Genomic DNA, 23,782 nt, shown 5'->3' with positions numbered 1-23,782 from the left:
ATTTAAATACGCACGGTGGTGAGAACAAAATTGGCCGGTACACACGCGTCATAAATCCGACGGTGATTTTGCGCAAGTACTTATTTTTAGCGGAGAGTAAGAACATTTCTGCGCAGATATTAGTGAATGAGGCCCATTGTGTTTCCCTAAAGGCTCTGAGCCCTCTGACATCAGGAGTCCGTTTCACAAAGCAGGTTCAACAAACTCTGAGTCTAACCCTGAACTCTGAGTCGATCTACTCTGAGATAGGAAACTCTGAGTTTTGGGTTCCAGAACAGCTGATCAGAGTTAGTTCAATCAACTCTGAGTAGGTTCACCCAGAGTTAAGTGCGTGCACGCTGACTGTAAAAAGCCAGCATTAATGGAGCCCCGACACCACGATTCACCATGGCAACGGTACACAAAAAGAGGTCCTCCTACGTCACACCAGCGGAGCTCGAAATCCTCACGCGGACGTTCAGCGAATACGAGCATGTTTTTAGAAACATAAAGTAACACGGCTGCAGCTGCAAAAGAGAGAGAAGCGGCTCGAGTGAACGCGTCAGTTTGAACTGGTCTGTTTATTTAATACTTCATCACGACCGGAAGCTAAAATGTATATGAATTTAGGAGCAATGCAGCGGGAGAGAAAAACATACATGGAAGCAGCTAAAAATAAAACAGCAGAACATCATTGAAAGGTGCGACTCAGGCAGAACAGGCTCATGGCTGAACCTCACTTCAGTCAGATTTTAAATATGAAACAGATTAAATATCATTCAGTGGCTGTTTTAATGTGCATCAGCTTTATCCCTAACATGATGCTGACTTCACAAACATTATAATTCATGTTGATTAAACTGAATGTGTTAGTTTAAAAAAAAAATAATCCAATAACTTACAGCGTCTTATTTGCTGCTCTCGGCAGTGGTGTTGGAAAATCTACAAATGATGACTTTGACACAGATTTGTCTTTTGATTTTTTTATCATAAATATAAAAGACTTTTGCAAAGCGGTCAGAGCAGCACAGAGACGCAACGTTTCTTCTTTTAATTTGTAACCGCTCAAACACACGCGTGAGACGGGCTGAATGAATGAGGAAGTAATGAGGGTTTTATATTCTAGAGGGAGGAGACGGAGCGAAGCTCTGAGTGTCCTGAAGAAAACCTGCTCGCGACCAGGTGAGGTTCACAGACTCAGTTACCATAGTAACCAACTCAGAGTTAAAGTTACCTCTCTTTCTGAAACGGCAAATCCGAGGTTTTTCCTCATTTCAGGGTTAACAAACTCGGGGTTTCATTGAACCCGCTCTCTGACACGGACCCCAGGATGGTGACACCAGCCTCACACTGGCCGGATTATCTGATCCCAGTGATGTTCACGTTCTCACTCAGCTGCTTCAGACCTCCTGGATGAACTTACAAATATTAAGAAAAATAACTTCTTTGGAAAATTAAACAACATCGTTACAGGTAACAGACAAAGATTTTTATTTTCAAGGTCCAACAAAGTGAAATGAACATTTGTTATTCCTCCATCACCACTAAAGACTGAAATCCAACATGGTTTCACGGCCTGACTGTGTCCTGAAGCCAAAATAAACAGAGATTTAATGACGACAAACAGGCTGAAAGGATGCTGAAGTATCTACATCATGATGCTGAGTTGTAAAAAGTTTGACTTCATGTTTTGTCAGGTCTGTCTGCGAGACGACAAGACACATCTTTCAAATTGCTCGTTTTTTGAATGGAGTTTGGTGCGAGCGTTTATGATGCAGCTTCAGGACGTCAGGAGGATCTCAGTGCTGACTTTCACGACCTTCTTCCTACAAATGTGTTGCTTAAGTTGGACAAACTTTAACTGACACATAGTTGGAGTCTTTGCGCTCCAGCTAAATTAGCTTCAGATCTGAACACAGCTTCAGGATAAACACGTGTTTGTAACGTCCACAGGGCCCCTTAATGATTCACATTGTTACAAACACACAGTCAGGATCCAGAGCCTCTCTATTGCACACTGTACAAAATATACAAATTACTACAAAAACGTCCCTTGATGAATTTGTCCTTCAGCAGCAGAGCGTCTGCCTCCATGTCGGTTCGTATAAAAAGACGCTGCAGCAGCAAAATGTGTCTTCAATGTAAAGTAACTGAAACATCCTGGAAACAACGAAACGCTCAGCTCAGACACAAAAATGCCCAAACCCAACAGCCTCGACGTAAAATCTGTCAGAACACTAAAACATAGAAAACAAATATTTCCATCAGGAAGTCGTGAGCTCACAAAGCTGTCAAACATTCAGCTCCGAACGAAACTCATAAATAAAAAGGAACATCTCAAGGCTGTGGACGATTAAGTTAAGAAATCAAATATACAAAATGATTAAACATTATTTACACGTCTGTACAGAAACATTCCTCATGGAGCGCTCGGACCGTCGGATCAGATGTCCCCAAAAACAGAAATAAATAACTTTTCTCAGGTGCTGACGGGCAGCCGCCTCACACACACTCTTCAGTTACAGTCACTCGTTGTGTGTGTCGTTGTGTGTGTGTCGTTGTGTGTGTGTCGTTGTGTGTGTGTCGTTGTGTGTGTCGTTGTGTGTGTGTCGTTGTGTGTGTGTCGTTGTGTGTGTGTCGTTGTGTGTGTCGTTGTGTGTGTCGTTGTGTGTGTCGTTGTGTGTGTCGTTGTGTGTGTCGTTGTGTGTGTGTCGTTGTGTGTGTGTCGTTGTGTGTGTCGTTGTGTGTGTCGTTGTGTGTGTGTCGTTGTGTGTGTCGTTGTGTGTGTGTCGTTGTGTGTGTCGTTGTGTGTGTCGTTGTGTGTGTCGTTGTGTGTGTCGTTGTGTGTGTGTCGTTGTGTGTGTCGTTGTGTGTGTCGTTGTGTGTGTCGTTGTGTGTGTGTCGTTGTGTGTGTGTCGTTGTGTGTGTCGTTGTGTGTGTCGTTGTGTGTGTGTCGTTGTGTGTGTGTCGTTGTGTGTGTGTGCGTGTGTCGTTGTGTGTGTCGTTGTGTGTGTCGTTGTGTGTGTCGTTGTGTGTGTGTCGTTGTGTGTGTCGTTGTGTGTGTCGTTGTGTGTGTGTGCGTGTGTCGTTGTGTGTGTGTCGTTGTGCGTGTGTCGTTGTGTGTGTGTGCGTGTGTCGTTGTGTGTTTGTCGTTGTGTGTGTGTCGTTGTGTGTGTGTGCGTGTGTCGTTGTGTGTGTGTCGTTGTGTGTGTGTCGTTGTGTGTGTCGTTGTGTGTGTGTCGTTGTGTGTGTCGTTGTGTGTGTGTCGTTGTGTGTGTCGTTGTGTGTGTGTCGTTGTGTGTGTCGTTGTGTGTGTCGTTGTGTGTGTGTCGTTGTGTGTGTGTCGTTGTGTGTGTGTGCGTGTGTCGTTGTGTGTGTGTCGTTGTGTGTGTCGTTGTGTGTGTCGTTGTGTGTGTCGTTGTGTGTGTGTCGTTGTGTGTGTCGTTGTGTGTGTGTCGTTGTGTGTGTCGTTGTGTGTGTGTCGTTGTGTGTGTCGTTGTGTGTGTGTGTCGTTGTGTGTGTGTGTCGTTGTGTGTGTCGTTGTGCTTGTGAGGGATAATCCTGCACGTCCTCATGAACGTCCACACATCCAGCCGACCTCAGCGAGCGTTCACACCAGCGTCAGTTCAAAAACACATAAATTAAAGATAAAAATCGTGAAGACTCGTTGGTTACACGATGAACTCGGTCCTGTTGGCGCTCTGTGACTGCAGCTGCCTGTTGTCCTGTTTGCACGTCCAGTGGGGGGGGTTTCCTGTCGTGTGGTGGGGGGGTCGATCCTCCAAGTCCACCAGCGAGTACGCCGGCGGAGGCCGCGGGAACCTCGCCTTCTGCAGCCGCTTGTCCATCTCGTCCTCGTCTGATTGGTTCCCGGCGTCCGACTTCCTGGTCCTGGCGTTGACGGAGTTCTTGTCCTCACAGAGGCGGTGCTGGAGGAGGAGGAGGTGGTGGTGGTGGTGGTGGTGGTGGTTTGGCGGGTTTTTCTCGATGGGGTTCTTGATGTGTTTGAGCTGCTCGCGGGCGGAGCTGACGCTGTTGTGCAGGGCGTTGTTGTCCTCGGCCGCGGGGGTCAAAGACGAGGACAGCGGCGCCTGCGTGCTGACCCCCGTGTGGGCGCTCTGCTTCCTCCGCCTCCTTACGCACCACAGCAACATGGAGGCCACCGCCACCGCCCAGACCACGATCACCACGGTGACCAGCAGGGGCACGACGTGTTCTGCCGGACGGAGAGAAAGATGGAGGTCAGCGAACAACTCGTGACCAACACCGGTCCAAAGAAGGTTATCTTCAGTTGTTTTCATTATTGTCGTGGATGATCAGATTATTTGGTGACTTCTTCTCTTTTGCTAAATTAATCAATGAACTGTTTCATCCCTGAACCAAAGGGCCACACGAATCTCTGACTGATGAGAAGACGACGAAAAGCTTAACTTGATTTACACTTTTTAATAGTTAGCTATCAAGCTAGCAACTGAACTGTGTCTGATGAACTCTCCTGCTGCTTCCAGCTCCTCGAGGCTGACCAGTGCCCAGTGTGATGAGCTGTTGGCTCGGATCAGTACCAGGATTTCTCTGATGGACACCAACTATCGGCGTTCTGTTTCAGCTGTGGAGCGCCTGTCCATCTGTCTCCGCTGAGTGACAGTTTCACTGTATCTAGCAAGTCACAGGTGGGCTGAGATCTGTCTCACTACAGCGCTATGAAGCCACAACAAACATGTTACTGAGATTTAATGACAATAAACAGGCTGAGAGGAGCTGAGAGAACTACATCAGGAGGCAGGGTTGTAGAGAGGCTGAGTTCATGCTTTGTCACGTCGGCCTGTGAGACGACGAGAACACGACTTTAAAACGACTGTTTTTTGAATGGGGTTTGGTTTGATCATTTCTGATGCCACTTCAGGACTGACAGGCTTTCAAAGCAGTGTTGCATACGTTTCTCGATTGTGTTGGAAAACAATATAAGTTGTGTCTGTCTGCATCTTTCTATGTTTTCCTGCCACCTTGCTTTTGATCTGCAAAGAGCTTAGGAGCTGAAATTTGGTTGCATGATAGCCGGTGACCCGATATCAAAAACAGTCTAACGATCTCAAAAGCCAGAATGTGGTTCTCATTATTGGATTAGATGTGTGAGGCGTCGTGTTACCGCTGGGGTCTTGAATCTGTCGTCTCTGGATGCGGACCTCTGCGATGGCGCTGATGATGGAGCTGTTGGCGCTCCTCTTGCTGACCAGATCCATGATCCTGTCTGTGATTTCCTTGACGAAGGTCAGACCCCCCCTCCGCTCGTCTGTCAACTGAAACATTCAACAGAAATAAACTTCATTGTGGTCTGATTATCTGTGACAGCTCAGAAAGCTTTTCCACCCCTGAGAAAAATCCGCTGGCACACTGGATGCGTTTTATTTCTCTGCTGGTTCGTTTAAACTTCCTGGTTTGATCAGCGGCAGCTCCACACTCTGTTGATTCTCTTATCTTCACATTCTTTTCTCTTTTTCCATTTTAAAACTTGAATTGAAAACATAACGGGATTATATCCAACTGATGACTGTGGCTCTGCAGCTTCAGAATCAGTAGATCTCACTGTGAGGTTTTGTTGTGATTTTAACTCGGATGCTTCCCAAGAAGTAAAATGTTTGATTTTCAGTCGAGACTCACGATGGCGACGTGGATCTCGTTGTTGGTGCTGAGCGACGGCTCGCAGGTCATGGACACGGAGGACTCAGAGGACAGATTCTTGATGACGTAGAGACTCCTGAGCTCACGACAGACCTGCTCCACCGTCACGCCCTGAAACACCAGAGGAACTGCGTCAGCAACTACAGCAGCAGGAGAGCAACGAATACCTGAAGACGAGTTCGGGTATTTCTACACCTGGGCCCTAATTTTATAATATTTCAGGTAGAAATGACTAAAAGTGGCAAAACGTTTTGGAATGTAGGTTTTAGAAGATGATTTACTTTAACCACAAACAGACGTTACATCGCTCTCTGCAAACACACCAGACTCCATTGATAAAATCAGTGATTTAACCCCGAGAACACTGGGGTTGTAGATGTATCGCTGCCTTAATCAGTTGCTTCCTCTAATTCATAGTGTGTTAAACACAGATTGTTTTGGCTCCAAAATAACCATTTAAAGACAAAAGTCGCACCAAAACACAAACAAACTTACCGATCGAGGCCGAGGTAGACCAGAAGCTCCTGTGTTCTGAGAGCTTAAATCAGTGTTTTTCTGAATGGAGTCTGGTGTGTGTGCAGAGAGCGATGTAACGTCTGTGTGTGGTTAAAACAATCATCTTCCTCTGTAACAAAAAGGTCTATCTCTGTAGGGATCCTTTCTGTCATGTTGTCACACACTTTGTGTTCCTGTGAGTCCTTTAGAATCAAAAATATGTTTAAATAGGCCCCAAGTTTCAAAATACAAGAGTTCCCCTTTAACTATGGCACTCAGTTACACCCCTGGTATCTGACACAGAGGAAGGCATCACGTTTTTCTCTATCAATGGAAGTTATATTTTGGAGGCATAGGCAGACACAGGAAACAAACTGACCCGCTCCATGCTGTCCTTTTTGAAGGTGAAGGTGATGTTGGCGCAGCCGCTCTCTGAATGACACCTGGCTGTGGGCGGGGCCCGGTAGGCGGGGCTCCAGCACTCCCCCTGGGTGTGGCAGGGCTTTACGAAGCAGCGCTCGTCACGGACAGAGACGCAGGTCTGACCGACCGGACACTCAGAGCCGCGAGTCTTACTGTGGAGGCTGCAGGGTTTGGGTCCACACCAGAGCTGACGGAGACACGAGGAGGAGGAGGAGGAGGAGGAGGAGGAGGTTAGATTATCTAAACGTTTTGAAGTTTCGGTTTAGAGAGAGGAGCTGTGAGTTAAGATTTACTTGAAGCAGAACACTAGATCGGTCTTCCTAACAGTGTAGACAGCATGAATCAGACCAGGTGTCAGCTCTACCTTGGTGCAGCTGATCCTCCCGTTGAGACAGCGACAGGTGTTGCAGTCATCGTCCCATCTGCTCCCATCCAGAGCCACCAGCCCCCCCACCACACAGGGCCTCCCCGACGCTGCAAACAGAGCACAAATACAGGTCACAACTGATGTGCGGCATGTACTGACTGTTTCTGTGAGTCTGGAAGTGTTTGTAGTGACGGTGCATGTGTTGGTATTGTGATGATCTATATATATAATCTGTGTCCCTGCAGGTTTTACCTTGGTCGCAGCGGGGGCCGGTCCTCCCCGGTGGACAGACGCAGCGGTAACCGTTGATTTCATCCACACAGGTGGAGCCGAAGCTGCAGGGAGACGACTGGCACTCGTTAATGTCTGAAAGAGAGGAGGGACAGTTTTTAATGTATGCACTGAAACATCACATTCATCTCTGAGAGAGTGCACGAAGCCGGGAAACGAGCCGGCTCCTTTGACTTGTTGCAAGACTTCCTTTTATAGATGCTCGGCTAGCAGTTTCCCCTCACTTCCAGTCTTTGTGCTAAGCTAGGCTAAACATATCCTGGATCAATGAGTCCAGAGAATTTCGCTGAACGTTGTTCGGATCTCAGAACAACTGAGATTTAAGGAAAGAGTTTGTCTCTCGCTGGGAGTGAAACTCAAAGGCACGCGACAGGAGAAGAAGAGCGAAGCAGGAAGTGCAGATTAAACAGGAAGCTCATGAGCAGAGGGAGGGTTTCAGGGTCAAAGGTCAACACTCACTGATTCTGCAGTCTGGACCGGCGAACCCCGGAGCACATTCACACCGATACCAGTTGTCTCCGTCCACACAGGTCCCACTGTTATAACTGCAGACACATTAGAGAACATTATGGAACATTATGGAACATTAGAGAACATTATGGAACATTAGAGAACATTAGAGAACATTATGGAACATTATGGAACATTATAGAACATTATGGAACATTAGAGAACATTAGAGAACATTAGAGAACATTATGGAACATTGTGGAACATTATGGAACATTAGAGAACATTATAGAACATTAGAGAACATTATGGAACATTATGGAACATTATAGAACATTATGGAACATTATGGAACATTAGAGAACATTATAGAACATTATGGAACATTATGGAACATTAGAGAACATTAGAGAACATTATGGAACATTATGGAACATTAGAGAACATTAGAGAACATTATGGAACATTATGGAACATTAGAGAACATTAGGAGGAGGAGGAGGAAGTGGAAGACAAAAATGAAGAGGAGGCGAAAGACTTCCTAAACCAAACGTCTGATCAGTGTGTTCAGTTCTTAGACTGAACTTTGACCTCTTCAGGTGTGTTTAACTCACCAGGGCTGAGGACTGCAGTCGTTGGCGTCTGGAACATAAAGAAAAGATTGTGTCAGTTCTTGTCACTGTGAAGTAAAGCATCACTCCTATAAACTCAAACAGGCTGGACATTTTCATGTAGCATCTGTGAGTAGAGACGAAGGTGGAGGTAAAACTTGTGCAGTGACTCACTTTGGCTGCAGGTGGCGCCCTCCCAGCCCTCCTTACAGACGCAGCTGAACAAGTCTCCGCGAACCACACAGGTCCCTCCGTTCTCACAGGGACTCGGCAGACAGCTGCTGTTCTTCGCTGGAGACACAAAACACTGTCAGACGACCAGAAGACGTAAAGACGTTTCAAAATGAACCAACACGTCGCCTCGCTGACCGATGTTACAGCTGCTTCCCTCCCAGCTGGCGGCACACAGACAGCTGAAGGCGTCTCCTTCGTCAAAGCAGGTTCCTCCGTTGTTACAGGTCGCCTCGTCGCACTGACTCTCTCCTGGAATGAAAGAACAGACTTCAGTGAGCAGAAAACAAGCTAAATGATAATGCACTATATGAGAACGAGAGGCTGAATAAACATGCTTACGGGAGTTGCAGGTCTTTCCCTTCCAGCCGTTGTTGCACTCACAGTAGAAGTCGTTGACCAGATCTCGACACACGCCTCGGTTCATGCAGGGAGCGGAGCTGCAGTCGTCGATGTCTGCAGACACAAACACAAACATGAACACACATCCAGCACGTCGGCTCACTGTGCAGAGACTGCACTGAGGAGCTGAGGACGAGGAGGGAGGAAGAGAAGGACTCACTGTTCTGGCAGGTCGGGCCGTCCCAGCCGTCAGCACAGATACACTGATACTGACTGACTTTATCTATACAGGTTCCTCCGTTCAGACAGGGGGCGCTCTCACAGTCGTTTATATCTGAGACAGAAAAGGAAGAAAGGATATTAAACCTGGGACCTACTCTGTTTTTGTTTTTTTACATATTTTGGTTTAAATGACAAAAAGTAGAAACACGTGTGAGAGTGTCTCCAGTAGATGTGTTCAGCCTGCAGCAGTGAAACAGGCTGTAACAGCTGCAACCGATTTTAAACAAGACTAGGTCTAAACCTAGTATCTGAAATAAGACCCAGGTTTAAAAATACTGGAATAAACTTCAACCAGAAATTGTGTGCAGAGGGAAACTGATCAGTGATCAGTAATTAAACATGATGATAATCCATGAACTCACTCTCGTGGCAGTAAGTCCCGGTAAATCCTTCCTCACACTCGCAGCTGAACTGTCCGCCGGCGTGACTCCGACACCGCCCATGTGGGCCACACACGTTAGACGAAATCAAACGCACCCCGCCTGGTGTGCTGTTGGACGTCACTGCCACTGTGCAGCTGTCAATCACTGCGGAGGAAGAGGAGATCATTGTAAATAAACAGTCAGAGCAGTGAAACCGATGACGGATAATGACTGAACACGGACTGAAGATGAACCTTTGCAGGGCGTGGTGCGGCAGTGGTCCTTCAGGCGGGAGCAGTTCTTTCCCTCGTAGTCTTCGGGACATTTACAGACGTAGTCAGAAGCCACGTTGAAACACTGGCCGCCATTTTGACACGGACCATGGAGGCAGTAATCGATATCCAGCTGTGGACACACACAGAAAACAATTCAGCTTCAACTGTGAAATTTGACTCTCAGCACTGTTTCCATGGCACCTGTGTAACACATCAACATGGTAACTGACAACAGATCGCCAACAGACCTTTGAGAGGATGTCAGATGCTGGATTTCAAATGTTGATAATATTTTTATTCATCTTCTAGTTCAGTCGATCGCTAGTAAATTCATATTACTGTTATTGTTACTGTCTATTCAAACACAATTAAAAAGTCACTGAATCAGTGGAAGTGAGAAGAAATGCTGACATCTGGAAGAATTTAATATAAAGAACATGAAAATGTCCTCAACAAGGTTAGCTTGAAAGTTAGCATAGCTTTACCTAAAAACCATGAGGTTAGCTCGTGGAAAACTTCACTTCCTGTTTCTGATTCATAACAGTGGGCGTGGCTTAGTTAAAGCTCACCTGACATCGACTTCCTGAGACACCAGGTGGACACAGGCAGTGGAAGCCATTAACTTCATCGTGGCAGCGACCGCCGTTCAGGCACGGCCCGCTGGAGCACTCGTCCACATCCTTCTCACAGTGTTCACCGCTGAAACCCGCAGCGCACACACACTTATACCCGCCCACCAGGTCCTGAGAGAGAGAGAGAGAGAGAGAGAGAGAGAGAGAGAGATGCACTCATTATAAAGTCCACTGAACACAAATCCAACTTTGGACAGGTTAAAATCATCTTTAAAAAAAACTAATCAATAAATAATTTATTACAGTCAACATTTTGTGAATTAGGATGCTTCAATATAAAGTTTTATTATCGTCAAACTGATTTTTATATGTTTCATAACTTTAAACTGAAATGAGGACTGATGGTCAGTGAGATCAACCAGTGCTAATGTGGCTAACAGGCTAAAACATGTCACGCTACAAACAGACAAAAAACAACAGAAGAAGAAGAGACGGCTGTCAGGATGGGGTGTAAGGATTCATTAAATATTTAACATTGGAAATGTGTCAAAAACGTTCAGTGACACATAATGAAACATGATTCAGAAACCCTGTTAGCATTAAGCTAATTAGCCAAACTTGAGCTGTAGCAGCCGAATGAACTGTGCCAGAGGTTATGAAACTCTGCTCTGTATCTTGTGTTAGCTTCTATGTTCTGGTACAAATGGAGTCTTTTTATTGTGTTTTCAGTGTTACAGTCATCAGCTGGAAGCAAAAAGGTAAGCTGATACCGACATTAGCTTCTGTTTTTAGCTCTTAGCTAAGTTTAGCTTTGCGCTACAGTAAGGAAACATTTAGGATGGTCAGAGTACTACTGTGTTAACTCTTTAGGAATATTCTGGTGGTCTACTCTTATCTAATAAATGTACTATTTATCTATTTACTCTTTTTTGGGAAGAATTAGGCGATAGCATACGTGTCACGATGCAGCACACGGCTCTGTGCTGCCTCACAGGAGGCAGGGTGAGATATCTTTTCAACCTCACTTTAGTAAAGCTGTCAGAGACTAAAGAAGACACTGCCATATGCATGAAACCAGAGACAATCTGGAAAAAGCTTTTTTTAATGCATAATATTTTATGGGATCTGCTTTGTGTTTATCAAACTCTCTGTTACAGCATTATTTAAATCAGTACAGTGGTTTTAAGGATCCTTACAGAATCATATAACATAATATGGAGATACTAGAGTGTATTCATGTTTCTCACACCCCTAATCTGTTCCTTTCATCTGTCCGCGTTCTGTTGTAACTCCTTTTTTAAAAGTACGGTTGTTTCAGCTCCTCAAAAAGAAAACGTTTCAAACTTCTTTCCCTCCGATTTAGTGACATTAAACTGTAAACGCCGTGAATGTGCACAAAGTTCTGTGTTCATGTGAACATGTACAGTGACAGATGATGCTGTTAGTGTCATGTGATCCGGCTCACATCAGTTAACAATAAACCATTGTGAGAGGAAGAATGGAAGAAAAATAAAGCAATCAGCGTCTGAAAAGAGCGAGGACAGACTGTTTATGTTCTGTTGGGAAATGAGAACGTTTGGAGAAACCTGATCTGCTGTTGTCATGGAGGCAACACACACACACACACACACACACACACACACACCTCAGCATATGCTGTTTATAGCTCTGGTGAAGAAACACTGTTTGCTACAGAAGGAAAAAGGCCTGAAAACAAAGTGTCCTCCGACCAGGAAGTGTGTAGGTCCTCTGTAGCTCACCTTGCAGGTAGCTCCGTTCTGACACTGACCTCGACAGTCGTTTATATCTGCAGAAACAAAAACACAAAATGTGTTTAAAGATTTCATAAAAACACAAACATCTTATGACAAAAATAACTGCTGATAATCTGACCCATCAAGGATTATGTTGCAGCCATTACAGCCTGTTTCACTGCTGCAGGATGAACACATCTTCTGGAGACGTTCACACACTGTGTGTACCTGTGAGTCATTTAGAGCCCCTGAAAAAGTACTGCTGGTGTTTCAACAGCCTCCACAGCTGCATCTCCTCCTCATTATACAGATTATTGTGGCGCTGGTCGTACTCATACGCTCGTCGTACTCACTGCTGTCACAGTTCTGGCCCGTCCAACCTAGGAGGCACTCGCAGAAGTATCCTCCAATCAGGTTTCTGCAGGAGTTAGCGTTGACGCAGGGGTCGTCCTGACACTCGTTGGCGTCTGAAATGAAATAATAAACAACAGAATAAACATTTAAAAAGAGACAACAAGGCATCCAGAGACACCATGAGTGCTGTCTGCTGGTCTGGACTTTGTGCAGTCAGATACATATACTGGCTCCGTTTCAGTCAAACTTTAAATGACGCTTCATTTAGTCAACAACAACCAGGGAGACAGATGGTTTGTAACAGCACCCTGACAACAGATGGAACAAATATCACTGAATAATGAAACGTAAACAGTGTTAATGTGTTTTCGGAGTCTGGCTTTCAGTCAGAGTGAAAACAGACTCCAAATCGAGGGCTGGCAGACCAAACTGACGACACACAGCTAAACATTAAGGAGCATGTGGCCGGTGGTTAGTGGTTGATTAGCGCTGCGGTGGGACGATATGGAGCGCTAATCCTCCAAACCACAACCATTCCTTCAGGGATCACTCTGGAGATTAGGAAAAAAACCCTTCAGGAGTCCCAGAGGAGGAGACGGAGCCCTGTCGGACACAACGTCTACGTAACACCGATGAAAAATCTCCACAGTGGAAGAGATGAATCATAACTTCAATTAAAACGTTTCCTAAACAGGCTCAGACAGATTTAAAATGTCGAACAGAGAGCAGAGCAGAAGCTCTGGTGGTGTGTTCAAGGACCACTGACCGATGAGGCAGGTCTTCCCGGTCCACTGAGGAGGACAGGTACACCTGAAACCGTTAACCAGGTCCTGACAGGTGCCTCCGTGACTGCAGGGGTTCACCACACACTCGTCCACATCTGAGGAAAAACAAGGTTCATGAAGCTTCAGTGGAGGTTTTTAAAGAGCATCTGAGGTACAGGTGTAAAGGTGTCAGCAGGTCTTACTGATGGAGCAGGAGGGTCCGCTCCACCCGGGGGCACAGCGACACTCAAAACCCAGACTGGTCTCAGCACAGCTTCCTCCATTCACACAGGGGTTAGACAGACAGGCGTGGTCCGCTGAAAGAGACAGACAACAGCAGAGAGAGAGGTGTTCAGTGTGTGAGTGTCTCCAGTAGATGTGTTCATCCTGCAGCAGTGAAACAGGCTGCAATGGCTGCAACATAATCCTTGATGGGTCAAAGGTCGTCCACTAAAAGTTCTTGTTGTTTCCACTGACAGGCTCAGATTGTTCTTCTAAGTGTGTGACAACATGACAGAAAGGATCCCTACAGAGATAGACCTTTTTGTTACAGAGGAAGATGATTGTTTTAACCACACACAGACGTTACATTGCTCTCTGCACACACACCAGACTCCATTCAGAAAAACACTGATTTAAGCTCTCAGAACAGGAGCTGCTGCTCTGCTGCTGCTGCTTCAATCAGTTAGTTTGTTTGTGTTTTTGTGACTTTGGTGTTGAATGGTTAGTCTGGACATAATAAAATCTTTGTGAAACACACAAAAACACAAAAACACTACGATCCATCGAGGCAGCAGTAGATCAGCAGCTCCTGTGCTACAGAAAGTAAAATGACTGTTTTTGTCAATGGAGTCTGGTGGCTTTGAAGAGAGAGATTTAACAGCTGTTTCTGGTGTCTAACAGTATCTTACTCTCTCTGCGGGGATCTTTTCCTTTTTACTGAGTCTGCACTGATTTATTTAGGATCACAAATCAGAGCAAAGACTGTTTACTTTTTATTTCTTCAGTTTTGTAAGATTCAGTCTTTTCCTTCATGTCTCAAAAGTCATGTTTAACCACACAGAAAGAGTCGGTTGCTCGCTGGATCAGGTGCTTCCTCTCACCTCTGTGACAGTTGACCCCGGAGAAGCCGTCCGGACAGGAGCAGTGATATTTGTCTGGTCCCGTGTTGCTGCAGGTTCCTCCGTTCAAACACGGCTGCAGCGTCGCACACGTGTTCAGATCTGCAGACAACAAACACATCACTTCTCTGGACACTCAGACGCACAGGCTTACAATCTAATCATCATTAAAATGAGTTCAGCTGTGTGTGTGTGTGTACCTTTGTCACACAGCTGTCCTCCATAGTTGGTGTCACACAAACACTGCCAGGGCTCCACGCAGCTGCCATGAACACAGCCGGGGTGAGGGATGCACTGATCACAGTAGTCCCCCTGCCAGCCATACAGACACCTGACACACGCACACACACGCACACACACACAATTACACACAATTCAACTACACATCAAGGTGTGTGAACAACAAAAATAATGTCTAAACTACAAAACGTTCCTGCTGCGATCCAGCCGGGGACACGTGCTGTCCGTCGCACCTCTCTGTTTCTTAGTCTCACGATCAACTACAGACAAAGTGTGTTGTGTGTGTGTGTGTGTGTGTGTGTGTGTGTGTGTGTGTGTGTGTCAGTTCTCACTTGCACTCTCCAGGAACTTTGCAGGATCCGTGTTCGGCGCTGCAGCCCTGCCTGCAGATCGCTGAGAGGGAACAAACAGAGAAAGTGTAACAAATCAAGATGCACAAATGAGTTTAATCTGCTGTCATTCAAGTCTTACATTTCCCAACAGCGTTTGAACGCAGCACCGGGAGAAGCTTTTGATGGATGAGTGTTTCTTTAGTTTAACTTTGAATCTATTTTCTTAATTTAGCATCTTCCAGCTCAAATAAAGTTTCAAAATGAGCTTAAAGTAGATTTTTAACATGAAAGCGGTGAAGAAAAAGACTGTCCACACGTTCCATCATGAAGCCTCAGAGAGCTCACCCGTGTTGCAGTCCGGCCCTGACCAGCCCTCCAGGCACGTCTTGTTCCCGTTGTGGTCGCACTCGTAGTGTCCGAAGAAGTCGTCCCGCGGCCGGCAGAACTTGTTGCAGCCGAAGCCGTAGTAGTGCTCGTCGCAGCCGAGGCGGACCTGGAAGGTGAACTGAGCCACGCGGCCGTCGTGCTTCAGGCTCTGCCACTGCCGGCTCGGGTTGATCATCCCGGAGTGCACGGCCTTCTCGATCACACCTGCGAACGCAGAGGTGCGACATCAGTCAGACAGACGATACACAGGAGCAGCGCGAACATGTTTAATCTGCTGATGAACTGAGGGAGAGGAAAGAGGACACAGGAAGTTACTAAACACGACACGGCTGAAGACCTTCTTACACAACATATAGGCCCGCTATGAGAAATGCTCGAATGTTATTATGTTATTAGAGAACAAAAGTTCCAACATTTTATACAAAAATTAAACAAAAGTTTTACCGACACCAACAAAATAAAACGAAAGCTGCGAACATTTTATAAAAAGACGAAACAAGAAGTTCCACAAATGCCACACAAGAAGCTAAAGTTCTCGGTGTTTTACTCTTTAAATAAACAGTTCTGAACACACGAGAACATGTGCAACACAAGCATTTTACAGAGGCTGCATTCAGTGTTCATTCTGGCTGTTTGAGATTTAGTCTAAAGTCATGTTTATTAGGTTTCGTCTTTTTCACCCTGATGAGTTTAACTGACGACAACTCAAAACACTTCGGTCCAGTTTTAGTTTATAAAAAGACAAATTGTAGTCGGAGCGTTTTCTCTCTTCAGACCGACTCGAGACACCCGGCGAGAGCTGATTATTCTGAGGGCCGGATGACGAGTCCTTTGAGCTCAACTACACAAAAACAAAAGTCAAATTCATTCATTCAAAGACAAAACAAGAGAAAACTTCTGGACAATTCACATAAACAAACTCAAGTTTCCGATATTTCAAAATAAAAAGGAGACAGAAACTAAAGTTTGAATCTCAGTTTGAAATTGTTTCACTTTTTTTTGATGCTACAAACATTCGTTTTCTTTTCCACCAGTTGTTGTCTTTGACATCTACACAGCTTTTATTTGTGTCCTCAACCTTTAAACATCCTCGTGTCTTTAAACAGTCAGGAGGTTCTCCTGTTAAAGAGCTGCATGCACAACAACGGTCAGTTAGCTTGACATGCTAACTTGTTGCTAAACAGAAGGTGGTTGAAACGGCTGCGAGTCTGACTGCTGTGATTTTCCACAGAGTTTGAAAATGCGGAGCTGCTCTGTGGTATTTCACCGGCGGGGTGGAAAGTGTGCTCGGGCTGAGGTGAGGCCGTCTGTTTGACCGACGAGCAGCCGGACTGAAGGAGCTGAAACCCTGGAAACCTGCGGGCAGGTAACACCGTCCGGCCTGGAGGCAAACTGTGACACTTCACAGCCCGGTGGGGAAGAAATAAAGGTGCTAAAAATGGCACGCAGGTAGCAGGTTTGAAAAATAGTGAAGCTCACAAAAGGCTGGATCCGCTCCGAGCAGGACGTCTGAGCAAATATTCAAACTTTGCACTTTATCGATGAATACCTGCTGAGCCGCTGAGCCCACACCTGCCTGGCAGTCACACACCTGGACTGAAGAACAGTGTGTGCGCTGGATAATGTCCTCTGCACCTTTCTGAAAGTTCTGCGTTAAAGTCAATCCATCCGTCCGTTTTCTTCAGCTCACTGATGCCGGTTCCACGTGCAGCAGGTAAAGCGAGTCCGTCCAGACGTCCCTCCACGCAGCGAAGTCTTCCTGCTCCACATCCAAAGCACCAGGCCGGGTGAGACATCATCTCCTCATGCGAGCAGGGTCCATCCCAGGGTGTCCTTCTGGTTGGATGATCTCGGAAATCTCCAAAGGAAGGAGCCGAGTAACAGAAGGATGCAGGTGTTCGTTACAGCCGTGTGTCAGGGCCGTTAGCTTGTTGATGCTAAACTGAGAGTGTCAGTATTTGCTCTGTCCTCATTGACTTGAGAGCAGACTCAGTTTCAGCCTTTCGGCTCGGCTCAGGACATTTATTTCTGCCTCCATGTTTGGACTAAAACTCGCTCCCGCTCGTCCACCTGGGCTGAGGTCAGCCGGCTTCACACCGGGCCTATAATGGTTCCCTGAGGGACGCCAAATACAGCACCGAGCCAACACTCTCGCTCCGACCGCCTCGCTGACCGCTGGGTGACAAACGCACGTTCAAACCAGAAGTCAGCAGCTTCACTCCGTCCTCACACACTCTTTACAAACTGTTTTCTGAATGGGACTCAGCGCGGGCACGTAAACACTTCGACAGGCTGCTGTTGGAGTGTGAGGCGATACACGGGAGAGAGCTCTGAGGGGGCAACAAGGGAGCAATAATGTTGTGTTTCTGGACGGTGTTCACACAGGGGCAGAAAGTTTGTCGTCTTTTTGTGTAGTCTGATTTAAAGTCAGCAGGAGGGAAGGTGAGCAGAGCAGAGAGGAGCGATGATGATGATGATGATGATACTCACTGCTAGAGGAAGAGTCGTTGTTGAAGTCCAAGGCTTCCACGATCAACGTGTACGACCTCTGCAAACACAGAGAGAGAGAATCAGTGCATGCAACACTTCAGAGCTAAATCAATCATGTGACTTCCCCGATGTGCTCGGAGAACGTCGTGACCGCACCGATTTCAAATAATAAATGTTCAATATTTCTGATCTGATATCCTGATGTGTGGGGGGGGAACCCCGAGGACAGCCGAGCACGCTTTCTGTGGATCGTCACGTGGAACCAAACGATAGCCAATCAGGAAGCGAGCTGACTGAAGCCGGAAGCACAACAACCGCAGCCATGGCGACCAAAGCAAACATGAAGCGTAAAGTAACATGTGCAGCCCGTGTTCACGCTCTTTGTAAGGAGAACCACGGAATCAACCTGAAGTCTCTCCATCCAAAGCCCTTCACAGAGTGAGTGTGTGTGTGTGTGTGTGTGTGTGCGCGTGTGTGTGTGTGTGTGTGCGTGTGCTTGAGTCCGATTATTTCAGCTCCACTTTGAAACTCTTTGTGTTTCTTAAGGTGTCACCGGTATCGTATGACAGACCAGAGTGTGTGTGTGTGTGTGTGTGTGTGTGAGAGTGTGTGTGTGTGTGTGTGTATTATTGTGGTTTGAGGTCTCTATAGTGACACACACCGTCTCCCAACATTCACACCATCCAGACTCAGAGCTGGAGGAGGGAATACAGGAGGGTTTGACGCTAGCTCCTAATGCTAACCGGATGCTAATCAGGTAACACACTAGAGAGCTGCTGTGGCCAAAATGTCCACCACGAGCATGATGGGAAATAAGCTAGTTGTAGTCTGTAAATAGAGAAACACAGTCTATAAATGTGAGGGAAGGTCAGACTGTAGGAAACACTTCAGTGGTGACCTTTGACCTGAAGCAGGACGGACTAAATTGTTTACATCTCTGCTGCACTCTAACAGAGAGAGGGAGAGAGAGACGTTCACAGTGACTCTGCTTGTTCCCATCGGCGATCATCTGACGACGAGATCTCCTCCCAGAGCAACGGCAAACTTTTCAGACTTTAAGCGATAAACGACTTCCTGCCCAGACGTCCTCCTCCGTGCGCTGCATTGTTTACAGTCCAGTCAGTGTTCAGATCAAAGGTAAATTCTCCCTCCAGATGTGTCTGCTAAATAAACGCTGTCATCTCTCGGTTCGTCCCATCCCCCGGAGGAGCGCCCGTTCATCTGTCTGTGCTGAATCTCAGTCTCACTGTAAACAGGAAGTTACACAGAGGCTGCACTCTGGCTTACTGCAGCGGGATGAAGCCCAAACAGAAACAGAGTTTCTTGTGATCGACTTTAATTAACGGCTCTTCAGTTTGCTGAAAGAACAACATCATGATGCAGATTAGGAACAACATGAAGCTTTGTCAGGTCTGTCCTCAAGAGGAGAAGGACACTACTTTAACATGAGACGGGGGGCGGAGCCATCGTTTGTGATGCATTCAGGGAAGTCACGAAATCTAAACACTGGCCGGCTTTCTCAACACAGCGTCAAGAGAATTTGTCTTGAGTTGAATGTTTGATCTAGAACAGACAGTTAGCTGTTAGCTGTTAGCATGCAGAGTCTGTGTATAGAGATTAATAAGAAGCTAAATCGTTGTCTGATGAGAGCTGTGATGTCGTTACGGATTACGTTCTGCCTGCTTCTGCGCTCCACACGGTCTGTTTTTCCTGCATACGCCGCAGCCTGCTGATATGTGATTGGTCGATACTACTCGGACTACAAACAGAAACATAAACACTCCTCATACTAAATCCAGTCCCAATCCTGCAGATGCTGCCTTTTCTGCAGGATCAGTAGATAGAGATTAGTCCTGCAGCAGCTCTGAGTGTTTCTGCGGTCGAGGTCCTGATATAAAGATCAACGTGTGCATTTGAAGTTTTCACTCAGCCTGACTCTGTCTGGCAGCTGAAAGCTGCTTTCAACATATTTACCAAGAAGAATAAGAAGGAAACAATCAGTAAAACTCCTCCTGATTGGCTCCTCACAGAGGCTCAGTGTACCACAGAGCTGTTTACCCAAACGCCACATAACTGCCACTGAAGCAGAGCCGAGCTAACGGGCCGCGGCTCAGCGACTCCCGCTCCGAGCCTGCGTCACCTCTCTGGCTGAAAACACTAACTCAGTGGGTGGCACCAAGGAACATTTCAGCAGCAAATCAGATTAGAAGAAGAGAGCCTGACAGCTGGTTACCTGCCAACAGGCTCCGCCCACTCACGCCAAAACATTTCCCATCACCGTCCCTGTGATGTGTGATGGAGCTGCTGTCTCTGGCTGTGGGAAAATAGTTTGTGAGCAGAACGAGAGAGGCGACGTGTGGAGGCAGGTCCAGGAGGAGGAGGAGGAGGAGAATAAAAATAAACTTCCTCTGTTTATGTTTTGTTTGTTTGTTCCTCCGGCGCCTCGTTCAGGCTGAAAGACGAGAAGAGGCACCGTTCAGCAACACTTCAGGTCGCAGCTGAAACCTCCAGTTAACATCTGAGAATCTCCTTTTCAATTAAAATCCATCCATGACACGATGCAGACGTGATGCAGACACGATGCAGACGCGATGCAGACACGATGCAGACGTGATGCAGACGCGATGCAGACGCGATGCAGACACGATGCAGACACGATGCAGACGCGATGCAGACGCGATGCAGACACGATGCAGACGTGATGCAGACGCGATGCAGACGCGATGCAGACACGATGCAGACACGATGCAGACGTGATGCAGACACGATGCAGACACGATGCAGACGCGATGCAGACGCGATGCAGACGCGATGCAGACGCGGTGCAGACACGATGCAGACGCGATGCAGACACGATGCAGACACGATGCAGACGCGATGCAGACACGATGCAGACGCGATGCAGACGCGATGCAGACACGATGCAGACACGATGCAGACACGAGGCTTTAGTGAAGTCAAGTAGAGCTAACTGATGCATCGACCCAGTTTAGCTCCATACAGTGTTGCTGCTTCACTGTCACTAAAACTACCTCCACTCACAGCGAACACATGTGCCTCTATGAAGCCCCAAACCCAACCCTCCGCCCCCAGACTTCTCCCAGAAGCCCCGGCTGCAGCCACGTCAGGGCCGTGCTCATTATCCTGTCGTGCCCTGCTAAAGTAAACCAGAAAGAAAGGAGGATGAAAGAGAGGGAGAGACAAGACCTGCAAGAGGAGGGTTTGCAGTGGCACATAAAGCCGGGAGGATGATCGAACCATGGGGAGGCTGCAGGTTTGAGCTCCGGCCTGACGCACTCAGAGGCTCCTGCCCGTTCAGACCGAGGAGACAAAACAACAGAGACGTCATCCCACCCGACGACCATGACAGCTTCATTTAACATGCCAGTTACCAGGGTCAGCGGCAGGAATGTCCTGCAGCCGGCCGAGCACAGAAGCCAACAACGGCCCTTTATCTCCGCCAGAATGAGAGGTCAACGACGACAGCGACGCAGGGAAGACAGAAGAAGAAACACTGAGCGAGCAGTTTGTCCTCATCTGTAGCTGCAGACAGGAAACCAAACAGATCGGACCGCGCCTTTAAACAGGAACTTTTATTCTGCAGACTTTAAACTCCTAAATTAACTACTTGAGCCGTTGTCCTCTGCAAAAACAATGACAAACATTAGAACTCTTGAACGTACCGGCCAGGCGAAGCTGAACGGCAACACGATCCTGCCGTTGTCGCTCTTGGCGTTGCGTACAGAAAAGTTATTCCCTCCGAGCACGGGCGTGGAGGCGGTGCCGAAGCTGCAGGGCCCGGCCGAGGACACTTTCAGCTGGTACTCCTTCAGACACACCCGGAAGTAGGTGTCGCATTCGTCCGCCGTGCAGCGCCGATCCGCCGCATCCCGAGATCCGTCACAGCAGGCGCCGCTCTGCAGCTGCCCGTTAACGTTCTGCATGGACAGAATCTGAAGCTCAAAGTGTCCCGACGCTGAAGACACCTGCAGAGGGAAGGGACAGGTGAGCTCACAGCAGGGAGGCGGCAAAGAGTCAGCATCAACCAGAGACTAGAACTAGTGACCAGGTCCAGCTGGGTCCTAGAAACAACAATTCAGGTGTCAGTCATCTCAGGCCAAAGTATGGTCTCAGACGAGGTCTCAGGTCTGATGTTCTCTCTCGACCAGATTTCATTTTAAATAATCTTCGATTGAATTTTGATCATTCAACAGAATAATGTCCTTGGTTGGACTTTCTCTCCCTGGTGAATGGGGCTGCACATCGCAAAAGAATTGATCACAATGGATTCTTTTATGTAAACACGGCTCTTTGTGACTCAACCTGTGAATGTGACCAATCAGACGGAGCCCTGGGTTTGATGGCTTTCACACGCGCGGCGATCAGCTGCCCTCAGATTAACTGGTGTCAATTCAGTGGTAAGAAACAACAAACAGATTTTTGGTTCATGACGGATTCAGGAGCGACATGTTGCAAACACAGGTAAGAGTTGTAGCTAATATGCACGCTTTAATATTTGTTTATTTATCGCACTTCACATTCTTATCACATGTTGAACAACATAATCACACATGGCACAGTTTTCTCACATCCTGCAGGCCTGCCGTCGACACACGACCATCGTTGTTCCTGCCCTCAGTTACGAACCCTCAGCAGCGTCTCTTAAATGAGTTACACGTCCTCATCACGTCGGCACGGGACAAGCACCTGGAACATGTCGTTCACTTCATGAACAGGGTCACTGTTTGGTTTGGACACCAGCACATCTTAGTGAGTTTAGAGGAGAGCTGGACGTGTTCGGGTTAAAAGAGTTCGCTGGTTACGTGAAGTGAAGATCAAACTTTAAAGTCTAAAGAAAGTCTTCATGTTCAGCTCTTTATGTCCTCACTTTGTTTGACTGATCATTTTCATTCTGAATTAAACACGCGGTATCTTCAGAACCTTTTGGACGTCAACAAGAGTTTCTGAAAGTTTGAACAAAGTTTGGACAAAACAAACTGAGCACCTTCAGCATTTTCCCCTTTCAACATAAAGGTACCAGTACAGGAGCTGTTAATAAACTCACTATGATCAATCACTAGACGTGCACAGGTGTAAAGCTGCTGCAGGAAACTGTTCATCGTGTTCTGGATGCTTTTACTTCACGAGTTTCCTGCAGGATTTAATTCACTGACATCAAACACAGAAAAGTGATTAAAGTGAATCAAAACAAGTGATTCTGGTTTTTAAAAGCTTTCTTAATGTTAGAGCAACAGTCTGTGGCCGATGCTCTGCATGAGATCTAGACAGAGTCCATGTGATCCAGAGCTGAGGCACAGCAAATGTATACCCCTGTGCACCAGAGTCCCATTAAAAAATGACTAATTTAAGAACACAAGTCTGATATTTACTAATGGTGCTTTAATTGATCCGATCAAAGTCTTCATTTAGAGTCAAAGCCACTGGCACCAGGAGAGGAGCAACATCCGGTTCATAAAGCATCAAGTTCGGCTGTTTTTAACCCTTTATGTGAAACAACTTGATTTATAAATAACTTTCTGGTTGTTAAATCACAAAACATCAACTTTCTCACTCTTCTGTGATGATGCAACATTTTCCTGCAGAAGTTAGGACATTTCACGACCTTAAATCAGCTGTTTATGTTTTTAAATCGGGTTCGTCTAAGCACTGAACATCATAATATCCACAGAATCATTTTCTGACGCTTTCGGCTCACTTATACGACTTTTCTTAAACTTTGTGCAAAGTAACAGCTCATTTATGAAGCTACCAGGAGACAACAAATCTACACCATTTTCTGCAGAACACGAGAGAAATATTTGCTGAATGTTTTGGTTTCTTTGCCAACAACTGTTTTTTTTAACAGAAACTTAAATTATACAAAAACCAGCGGGAGTCTGGTGTACCTGGATGCGGGCGCAGAGCAGCAGCAGCAGGCTGAGGGCGGAGGGGAGCAGGTCAGAGCTCCGTGTGAGGGTCAT

At 46.7% G+C, this 23,782-nt stretch overlaps 1 protein-coding gene across 1 annotated transcript; it reads right to left on the bottom strand.

The window, feature by feature from the left end:
- Positions 1-3,545: 3,545 nt before the first annotated feature.
- Positions 3,546-23,782, bottom strand: jag1a (jagged canonical Notch ligand 1a). Its single transcript, XM_069665345.1, has 26 exons — positions 23,708-23,782; positions 21,485-21,787; positions 17,802-17,859; positions 15,270-15,515; positions 14,925-14,985; positions 14,553-14,683; positions 14,335-14,454; positions 13,435-13,548; positions 13,234-13,347; positions 12,467-12,580; positions 12,120-12,166; positions 10,357-10,530; positions 9,767-9,917; positions 9,513-9,677; positions 9,089-9,202; positions 8,869-8,982; positions 8,665-8,778; positions 8,470-8,586; positions 8,299-8,326; positions 7,694-7,779; positions 7,196-7,309; positions 6,941-7,050; positions 6,533-6,763; positions 5,638-5,769; positions 5,126-5,276; positions 3,546-4,195 (listed from the first exon to the last, which is right to left on the bottom strand). Exons 1-26 carry the CDS (start codon positions 23,780-23,782, stop codon positions 3,651-3,653), a joined length of 3,729 nt encoding a protein of 1,242 aa, XP_069521446.1. The 3' UTR covers positions 3,546-3,650.

The sequence above is a fragment of the Semicossyphus pulcher genome, unplaced genomic scaffold (genome assembly GCF_022749685.1).
Source record: "Semicossyphus pulcher isolate SPU_LCO1_2020_fin unplaced genomic scaffold, fSemPul1.0.p SCAF_17, whole genome shotgun sequence".
Taxonomy (NCBI): Eukaryota; Metazoa; Chordata; class Actinopteri; order Labriformes; family Labridae; genus Semicossyphus; species Semicossyphus pulcher.
This window is presented reverse-complemented; position numbering and strand designations above follow the sequence as displayed.